General features: G+C 45.4%; 1 protein-coding gene across 1 annotated transcript; it reads right to left on the bottom strand.

Moving 5' to 3' along the window:
* Positions 1-556: 556 nt before the first annotated feature.
* On the bottom strand, positions 557-1,432 carry LOC108491455 (endogenous retrovirus group K member 7 Pro protein-like). The gene has a single exon (XM_017801371.1). It carries the CDS (start codon positions 1,430-1,432, stop codon positions 557-559), a length of 876 nt encoding a protein of 291 aa, XP_017656860.1.
* Between the last annotated feature and the right edge of the window lie 9,356 nt (positions 1,433-10,788).

Raw genomic sequence — 10,788 nt, 5'->3', positions numbered from 1 at the left:
AAGTATATCATCCATATAGTGAATAATATATACTTCAGGATATAGATATCTAGTCTGTGCTATAGCCTGAGCTACATACTTTTGTCATAAGGTAGGACTGTTGGCCATTCCTTGAGGTAAAACTTTCCAATGATACCTCTTCATATGCTCCTTAAAATTTATGGAAGGCACACTGCACACAAATCTCTTGCAATCTTGAGGAGCCAAGGGAATAGTGTAAAAACAATCTTTTAAGTCCAAGATAATTTTAAAGGTGTCCTGTGGAATAGCAGAAGGATTAGGCAAACCGGGCTGTAATGCGCCCATTGGTTCCATTGTTTCATTGACTTCTCTCAAATCTTGCAACAACCTCCATTTGCCTGACCTTTCCTTAATCACAAAAATAGGAGACTTCCAGTGTGAATTAGAAAGTTTGATATGTTTGCTATCGAGCTGTTCCTGCACTAACTGCTCAGCGGCTTTTATTTTTCTCCTGGGTAAGAGGCCATTGATCCACCCATACTGGCTTTTCGGATTTTAGCATCAGCATGAGGTGCAGGTTGTTGAATGGCCTCTGTTAAAAATATCCTAGCCCTTTCGTATCCAATTTTTGACACATTTGTAACAGTGCCTGAATTCCCTGCCCATTTCTTCCTAGTCTGGCTCGTGGAAGCATTCCTTGATTAAACATTTGCTGTGAAACCTGCTCATTGGGACTATACATATAGACCCCCATTCTACTCATTACATCCCTCCCCCAAAGACTGACAGGCAACCCCTTCACGATGTAGGGAGTAAAAGAACCTTTGTGTCCCTCCAGGTCCTTCCAATGTAGCTCATCACTACTTTGATACGGACTCTGACTTTGCCCTATGCCCTGCAAATTTGTCATGGAAATATGCTTTGGCCAGGCTGAGGGCCACTGTTCTGAAATTACAGATACATCTGCCCCGGTGTCCAAAAGTCCTTTAAATCTTTTCCCATTAATAATTAGCTCCAACTCAGGTCGTTGTTGACCGATAGCTTGTAGCCAATAAACATCAGAGGAACCAAAACCACCTGCCCCTCTATGCTGCTTTTTACTATTGTTGCCACTGTGAACCAGAGGGAGCAGAAGCAATTGTGCCAAGCTTTGTCCTGACTGTATTACAGCAATTCCTAAGGGGGAACAAATCATAATCTTAATTTCACCTTGATAGTCTGAATCTATCACTCCAGGAGCTACCAGAATTCCCTTCATGGTAACACTAGTTCTTCCTAATACCAATCCCACCCTTCCTTTTGGCAACGGCCCATACACTCCTGTAGGTATGGCTTGCATTCCCATGTCAGGGGTTAATACTGTGTAGGTGGAGGCACTGAAGTCCAGTCCTGCGCTTCCTGGGGTGGCCCTGAAGAGGTCTTGAATGGATTTCCCTGCTGGGATACGAGTGTCTGGAGCACCCCATAACATTGTTTCGGGGCCCCCTGCAGAAGCAAGTTCCCCATAACATCCTTTTTTGATTTGCATTCATTAACCCAATGCTTCCCTCGTTTACAGCGGGGACATAAGCCTGGCTCTTTGTTTCTCTGACCTTCTCTCTGCTTGTTAGGGCACTGTTTCACTTGATGTCCCAACTGGCCACATCCAAAGCAGCTCCCCTGAGGTCCAGCCACCCATCCTTTAGACCCTTTCGTTTGTTGAAAAAGTATCTCCTGAATAGGCTTCCCTGCAATGCTGCAGCCATGGCTACTCCTTGGATGTAAGATGGCCCAATATCCGAACATAATCTTATATAGTCTGATAAATCACCTTTCTTTCTAAAAGGCCTAATAGCAGCTTGACAGGCTCCATTGGCATTCTCAAACGCAAGCTGTTTCACTAGAAGTAAACCAGCTTCACTGTCCCCCAGCAAGCGACTGGCAGTTTGCAATAATCGAGCCATGAAATCCTGATATGGCTCATCCAGACCTTGCCTGATGGTAGACAAATCCTCCATCTGTCTACCACTAGATGGCAGTTTATACCAGGCTCTCCAGGCTGCAGCATTAATCTGCGCATAGGCAGCAACATTGTATTGCAACTGCTGAGCAGTATCCCTATATTGTCCTTCACCAGCAAACATATCAAAATCTATAGGAACATTCTGCGCTCTAATGATATTTGCTGTTGCCTGGCACTGTTCCACATCCTCAGATTTCCACAACAGATAATCCCCCTGAAAGGCAAGCACACCCCATCTGCTTCCAATTGCCAGGTGGAAGTGCATCTGTGGATAGGGATTCTAACAAAGCCTGGGTAAAAGGGGCAGTGGGACCATACGGAGCACAAGTGGTTTTTAGCTCCTTAAGCTGCTTAAGTGGCACCGGTGCATGAGCCCGCACCCTGTTGCCCTGCTGATCAACTTGCTCTGAAACTGGGAAGACTTGAAATCCATGAACTGACTCTCCTCGCTCTACCACGGCCCCAATGGCCTGTTGTAGCAGGGATTGCATGGTTCTAAGATTCCTGCCGAAGGCTCCTGAACCATGGCAATCATGGGAGGTGCAACAACCTTCAGTGGCCTTGGAGGAGGAGGATCTAATCCTGCCATAATAGTGGGTGTTGGGGTATTCCTAGCTCTTTCCTCCTTGCCATCTAACATTTCCTTCTTCAAAGCCTCCAACTGTGCCCTTAATTGTTCAATTTCCCAGTGATAGTTAGGCTTCTCAGACAAAGCAATTAGAGGTGGATATTTTTCCTGATCATACTTAACCACCTCCTCTCCTAGGGCAGACTCATCTTCAGGGTCAAGAGATCCCTCTTCTAGCCCCGGATGGGGTCTTCATAAGAGGATGGCTAGGCTAATGGAGCCGGCTCTGGCGGGGCGAAAAGTTTGGTTTCACTTTTACCCAAGCTGTCGCTTATCGGACTCTCCTTTTTAGTCTCAGCAAATGTTCCTTCCTTTGCCTTCTCAGCCTCGTGCCATGGATCAAGACTATCTTTGACCAAAGCCCACAATGTAAAAGCATCTATGGGAACTTTGGAAGGACCCTCTTCCAAAAACAGCTCTTTTTCCCACCTTTTCCTGAGGGTCAAGGAATGGTCAAATACTTGTTGTGAATTCCGCCATTTAACCATCTTCCCTAAAATATCAACACATTCCTCCTGACTTGGCAGAGCAATTCGGTACTTGTGTGAAAAACACACAAACTCTTGAGTCAAGGCGAGGAGGATCTAATCCTGCTTAGTATAATAGTGGGTGTTGAGGTATTCCTAGCTCATAGATCACAAAGTAAACAAGCAAGCCTGCCACAGCTCAGTGTACAAAATGGCTGTGCTTATACTAATAGCTTCCAACAGCCCTCATAACCATCAGTTGTACAGCGGAGACCCTTTGTTTAACAAATTTGACTAGAGCATTAAAGATACAGGGTTCAAAGGTTTTCAAACCAGGGAGCAATCTGAGAGTTAGGAGGCATCACCTCCATAATAACCTTCCCTGTCTGTGTATCAGATAATTTCCTAACATAAGTCTGGGGCTGGTAGACTCTTTGGTGGGCCATCCCAGAGGGTAGAGTCAGCAGGAGCAGAGTCATAGTGACACCGGGGGAACAGGTGAATAGTCTTTTACCAATGGAAGTTTCAGGGGGTCTCCTGGGTGATGTTGGACCTTCCATTTTTCTTGGTCAACCTGGGCAGGCTTGACATGTAAGTGATGAATCCAGGTGCGCAGTCCATCCACCTTCACTGCCATGGGAATCATCAGGATCACAGTGAATGGTCCTTTCCACCGAGTGGCCAATGTCTCCTTCTGATGTTGCTTTATCCAGATAATGTGTCCAGGTCAGTAAGGATGTGGAGTAGCTGGAGGCAGTTCATGCATGTGCCAGATCAGGGGGTGGAGGTGCTCCTGTACAGCCTGTAATGCCCTAATAGACTGGAGGATTTCATGATTAGATATTTCAGCCAACAGTTCTGACTTTAATCTTGGGACCAGGGGAGGGCATCTTCCGAAAAGAATCTCAAAAGGAGTTATTCCCTGGATATAGGGGGAGTTTCTAACCCTGAGGAGGGAAAAAGGGAGGAGAGTCATCCAGTCTGTGCCAGATTCTAAGGTTAATTTAGTCAAGGTCTCCTTAAGGGCCTGATTCATCCTCTACTTGTCCTGAACTCTAGGGATGGTGTGCACAATGTAGTTTCCAATTTGTGCCCAGGACCTTTGCTAAGTCCTGGATCACCTGAGAGATGAACACTGGTCCATTGTCAGACCCCAACACTAAGGGCACACCAAACCTGGGAATGAGTTCATCCTATAGCTTCTTGGCAACTGTGGTCGCTGTTTCCTTTTTGGTGGGAAAGGCTCCTATCCATCTTGAAAAAGTGTCTACAAAAAAAACAGTAAATATTTATATCCAAACCGGCCCAGCTTTACCTCAGTGAAGTCTACTTCCCAGGGGACTCTGGGGGTAGTTCCTCTTTCACGTTTTCCTAAGGATTTATCATTTTTCAGGTAGGCATTAGTCATCTGGCATGCCATGCATCTGGAGGTGATGTCCTGTATAGTACCTGTTGAGGAAGGAAACTGGAAGCATCTGGTTAGTAATAACCTGATCTTTTCTTTTCCCATGTGGGTTCCTTCATGAAGCTGGCAAACTAGCATTTCCCTCAGGAGGTGGAGGAGGATGACCTTGCCATCTGAAGTGTGTCTCCATCCTGAGGAGACACACCCATTTGGAATTGTCTTGAAATATTCATCATCCTCTTCTGTGTATGAAGGCTTTTCAGGTAACATAGGATCTGGCAGGGCTAGAAGCGCAGGTTCAGACAGGGATTCTGCTATTTCCCTGGCAACTTGATCCGCCTTTTGGTTTCCTCGGGCCTCAGGTGTGTTGTTCTTTTGGTGTCCTGGGCAATGAATGACTGCCACTCTTTTGGGTATCCATATGACCCTTAACAAATCAATGATCTCATTGTTTCTGATAGTCTTTCCTTCTGATGTCAGGAGGCCTCTTTCTCGATAGATGGCCCCATGTACATAAAGAGTGGCAAAAGCATATCTGCTGTCAGTGTAAATGTTGACAGTCTTACCCTCTCCCAGTCTTAGGGCCTGAATCAAGTCTATCAGTTCGGCCTTTTGTGCAGAGGTTCCTTTGGGCAGGGCTTCTGCCCATAGGACGTCCTCCTGGGTGACTACTGCCACCCCTGCATACCTGAGTCCATCTTTTATGTAACTACTCCCGTCTGTGTACATCACCAAGTAAGGGTTCTTCCATGGTATGTCAGTGAGATCAGGTTGGCTTCCCTGGACATGCTGAAGCAGTTTGTAGCAATCATGATGCACAGCTGTCTCAGACTCAGTCTCAGGGAGCAGGGATGCAGGGTTTAAGGCACTGGTCACAGCATATGTCAGGTGGGGCACAACTAGTAGGAGAGACTGGTAATGAGTTAACCTTGCATTTGTGAGCCAGCGATCAGGCAGTGTCCTCAGTACCCTTTCAATAGCGTGGGAGGTGGTCACAATCAGTTGTCCCAGGTGAGCTTATCAGCATCCTTAACCAGGATTGCAGTGGCCACTATGATCTTCAGACAGGCTGGCCATCCAGCCACTACTGAGTCTAATTTTTTTGAGAGGTAAGCCACCAGTCTCTTCCAGGGGCCCAAAGTTTGAGTAAGTACGCCCTTCGATACACCAAACCATTCATCTTCATAAAGGTAGAAGGGCCTCGAAACATCAGGTAGGACTAGGGCTGGTGCAGAAGCGAGGCCTGGTTTTTAGGTTCTCAAAGGCCTGCTGTTGTTCTTCTCCCCAGGAAAATGCTGAGGGTTCCCCCCTTGTTACCTCATATAGAGGCCTGGCCAGTTCTGCAAAACCAGGTATCCACAGGTGACAATATCCAGCTGACACCAGGAATTCTCTGACTTGTTAGGTTGCTAGCTTGAGGGCCCAGTCCCCTCTGCCAATTCTGATCTCTGGGCAGATATCTTCCTGGGGGGGTGTTCACCCTCTCTTAGAGCCAAAGACCATGCCAGTTTTCAATTGTGACATTCTTCTCATTCCTCCTGGGTCTCAAGGTTATTGTAGATTTTTTGGGCGATTTCAAGCAATTCAGAGAGACTCTTACCTTCAAAGCCTTCCAACTTTTGTAATTTCTTCCAGATATCAGGAGCAGACTGGGTCATGATGGCGATGTTTATTGCTCATTGATTCTCAGGTGCCTCTGGATCAATGGGAGCCTAAGCCCGATAGGCTTCCATCAATCTCTCCAAGAACTGTGATGGGGGCTCTGTCTGTCCCTGCAAAACCTGACTGACTTTTGATAAATTTGTAGGCCTTTTTGAAGAGGCCTGGACACCCCCCCATAAGAATCTGGCGATAAAGTCTGAATGACTCCCTACCTGCAGGGGTGTTGGGATCCCAATCTGGGCGACGGCAAGGGAAAATTTCCTCGATCACCTCAGGATCCTCAGTAAATCAGCCAGTTTCAGCTGGTACCTGTTTCCAGGCCTCAGAGAGGATCCAGGTGTGTTCCTCAGTGGTGAAGAGAGTGAGAAGTTGTTGGATATCATCCCAGGTGGGCTGGTAAGAAAGATAGTCTCCAGGAGCCAAATTAAAGCCTGGGGTTTTTCAGAGAAAGGGGGATTTTGTAATAAAGAAGAAAACTGTGGCCAGAGGAATCTGGCGGGGCCATATCATGGAGGGGAAGGACAGCAGGAGTCATAACGCATGCGGGGAGGGGTAAGGGGTGGCCATAATATAGGTGATCTGGTCAGGGTGTCCTGGGTTTACAAAGATCACAGCCTGAACAGAAGAAAGTTTGTTAACATCAAAGGACCTGGTGGGGAGCCAGTCACCATCAAAAGACAGCCATTGGAGAGAACAAAGAGCATGGAATTTCCTTTAATAGACAGAGTCTCCAGAGATTACAGTTGCCTTCTGGAAATCCTTAAAATGAGAAAGAATTAAGTCAAGGGGAGTGTCTTCAGATGAAGGGGATTGACCCATGATGGAAAATAAAAGGATTATGCCAAAACAAAGACAAACAAGAAACAGACAGATTGGGTAGATTCGTTCAAGACTCTACTGACACAAAACAAAGGCACTGCACGTCTAAGATTTGCTGTGAGAGCGATTAGGGTTGACAGCGAAGGCCTGGAGGGCACAAGTGGTCAATCGTTCAGATGGAGGGGCAGGGCATCCCCCGTCCTCCGGCTCATAGAGAAATATTACGTCCAGTTTCTCTCCTTCGAGACCCCAGAAGTCCGGACACCCAGAGTAGAAATCAAAACAGACTCACGATGGGAGAAATCAGATCTGATGTCGTCAGGTGTCTGGAGCTATTAATCCATTATGTATATTGAGCTGTGGCAGGCTTGTTTACTGAGTTTGTGTTTTGCACACCAGTATCTAATCTGCCAAGTCAGGAGGAATGTGTTTATGTGGTGGAGCTCACAACAAGTATTTGACCGCTCCTTGACCCTCAGATACAGGTGGGAAAAACAGCTGTTGAAATTAAGATCTCTGATGTTCTTCTGTATAAAAAGGCGGAGAAGAAATAAACTGGGGCTGCAGTCTCTACTGACAGTCCTCCCAAGTATCTTTTCTCTGTCTCTTGTTTTTTCTTTCAATCCTCACTCCCCCTTTCAGGTACCATCCATCTTGACCAGCTGGCACCAGCAAGTGGCGCCCGGAACAGGGACCTGAAAAGTAGGGGAAAAAGTGAAGGACACCGCTGGAGAAGTTAAGTGAGTGCACTCAGTAAGATTGGGGAGTGGTATTTATCTTGGGAGAAGATGGGGCAAGGAAACAGTCGCTCAGTTTTTGTAAGGAATATGCTTGGGGCCCGAGGAGCAAAGGCTGAGACTAAAGAGGAGAATCCGATAAGCAGCGGCTGGGATAAAAGCGAAACCAAATCTTCCGCTCCACCAGAGCCAGTTCCATTAGCCTTGTCACCCTTTTATGAGGACCCCCGTCTGGGGCTAGAAGAGGGATGTATCTGTAACTTCAGAAGGACAATGGCCCTCAGCCTGGCCAAAGCATACCTCCATGACAAGTTTGCAGGGCATAGGGCAAAGTCAGAGTCCGTATCAAAGTAGTGATAAGCTACATTGGAAGGACCTGGAGGGACATAAAGGTTCTTTTACTCCTACATTGTGAAGGGGTTGCCATCAATCTTTGGGGGAGGGATGTGATGAGCAGAATGGGGGTCTGTTTGTATAGTCCCAATGAGCAGGTTTCACAGCAAATGTTTAATCAAGGAATGCTTCCACAAGCCAGACTAGGAAGAAATGGGCAGGGAATTCAGGCACCGTTACAAATGTGTCAAAAATTGGATACAAAAGGGCTAGGGTATTTTTAACAGAGGCCATTCAACATGGAAATTCGGAAAGCCAGTATGGGTGGATCAATGGCCTCTTACCCAGGAAAAAATAAAAGCTGCTGCAGGTAGTATGGGAACAGCTCGATAGTGGTCGTATCGAACCTTCTAATTCACCCTGGAATTCTCCTATTTTTGTGGTTAAGAAAAGGTCAGATAGAGAATCATTATCCCAAGGATAAATTATTACAATTTGCTAATATGCATGAGTTGGTATTTCCAAAGATAGTTAAGGTTAGTCCCATCCCCCAGGCTATGTCGATATTTACTGTTGGTATTTACTGATGGTTCTTCTAATGGACATGCAGCTTATGTGATTTACGGGCAAAGTTATTTTCAATCTTCCCCTGCTTCAGCACAGGTTGTGGAACTTCACACTGTAGCTGCAGTGTTCCAGCTTCTGGCCTCAACACCCTTCAATCTCTATACAGATAGTCATTATGTAGCTCAAGCTCTACAGGAAATTGAAACACTGCCTTTTATTGAAACGAGGAATGTTCAAATTTGTTTGCTGTTAAGACAAGTGCAAAATAGTATTAAATCTAGAAAATATCCTTGCTATATAGGACATCTCAGAGCACATAGTGGTCTTCCTGGACCATTAGCTTTGGGGAATGCCTTGGTGGATAAAGCCACTCAGCTTATAGGATTGACTCAGGTAGAGCAAGCTACATATTCTCATGCCATTCGTCACCAGAATAGCCAAAGTTTGATAAAACAATTTCATATTACTAAGGAAGCTGCAAGACAAATTGTGCGACAATGCTCATCTTGTCCTCAAACACAAATTGTTCCTCATTATGGGGTTAATCCTAGAGGGCTGTAGCCTAACCAATTGTGGCAAATGGACATTACTCAATTTGCAGATTCTGGCAGGCAAAGGTATGTACATGTTACAATAGATACATTTTCTGGCTTTATTATGGCTACTGCGCAAACAGGGGAAGCCACAAAAAATGTTATAACTCATTGCTTGGCTTGCTTTTCCATAGCTGGGATCCCTAATGTTATAAAAATAGATAATGGCTCTGGCTATACCAGTCAGGGGTTCCAACGTTTCTGTTTGCAATTGGGCACTGAGCATAGAACTGGGATACTGTATAACCCATAAGGACAAGGTATAGTGGAAAGAGCTCATGGTGCACAAGTTATAGTGGAAAGAGCTCATGGCACTTTAAAAGCACAATTACAAAAAAATAAAAAAGGGGGAGTTATATCCCCAGGCATCAAGTAATCTTTTACATCATACTCTTCATTTTAAACTTTTTGAATTTGGATAAAAATGACCACTCTGCGGCAGATAGAATGTGGCACCCTCAGTCACAGGATACCTATGCCTAAGTCAACTAGACAACAGAATGGCCCCGACCCTGTACTGATATGGGGACGAGGACGTGTTTGTGTTTTTCCACAGGACGCAGATGGAGCCAGGTGGCTGCCGGAAAGTCTGGTGAGGTTCGCCGGAAGAGTGCCAGAAAAAGAAGTGGAAAAGAATAAGTCAACAAACGTGGCTGACGACGATGTTCCTGCAAGTGATCTTGACTGAGTTATACTGGACTTATGTTCCTGATCCACCAACATTGCACCCCACAATATGGGAGGAAAAAGAGATAGTAGTGACTGTGAATGACTCTCAATTAATCACTCGGCCTGGTTTGAAACACCTGATGATGCAAGTGGCGACAAATTTTAATTATTTTGGATTGGGAAGTGGGTTGCCTATTTGTTTTGTTAAAAATAATAAGTCCCGGTACAAGTAGATGTACAAGATGTACAAGTAGATGACTGTGTGCTTGTGGGACAAAGTGGATACTGTACCAATGTCAAAGTGTTATTGCCAAGAGATAATAGAGAAGAAAAAAAAATTTCTCCGCAAGCATTTCCACCCTGTAAGCAGCAGCAAATATTCTAAAAAGTTTGAGAGCCACCTTACCATCGTGGTCCTCTATCACTTCCATTGTGTATGGTTTAGTGGGAATTGGCATGCTTTTCCTCCTGTCTTTGTTTTCACCTGGTGGCAGTAAAGTTATTTATGAAATCCTGTGGCAAATCAAGGTTGCTGTGCATGATATGAGATTGCGCTCATTCCCCTAACAGAGGCCGGTAGTCAAAGACAGGTAAGTTCTATGCTGGGTTACAGTCTGGGAGTCTCTTGGGCTATCCTGGCCAACAACTCAAAGGAAGGTATCTCCTGTCTGGCATTGTTTCTTGTTATGTAGCCTTTAGCTATACACATGGACCCTTAAAAAATTATACTGACTCCTTTAATCTTTGGTTATACTTTCCTTTTGGGTGTTTAAGACCCTACAGTTGGCCCAGATAAGCCAATTTATTTTTACTCTTAAGGTTATTTGAAGATCTGTTCCTCAGGGGTCACATGAGCTCAGGAGGAGCCCCTGGCTCCTTTCTTTTAGCAGTTCCATCTATGTGAAGATAAGTCAAAGGTCCTACTCGACCATGGTTGGCTTCGCT

Source organism: Nannospalax galili, unplaced genomic scaffold, assembly GCF_000622305.1.
Source record: "Nannospalax galili isolate Female #2095 unplaced genomic scaffold, S.galili_v1.0 scaffold281, whole genome shotgun sequence".
Classification (NCBI taxonomy): domain Eukaryota; kingdom Metazoa; phylum Chordata; class Mammalia; order Rodentia; family Spalacidae; genus Nannospalax; species Nannospalax galili.
The sequence above is the reverse complement of the archived record's forward strand: the minus strand, read 5'-3'. Positions and strand labels throughout refer to the sequence as shown.

Excerpts from the sequence above, each read along its gene's own strand:
- LOC108491455 (XM_017801371.1), bottom strand. The coding sequence starts at position 1,432 with ATGTTATGGGGTGCTCCAGACACTCGTATCCCAGCAGGGAAATCCATT.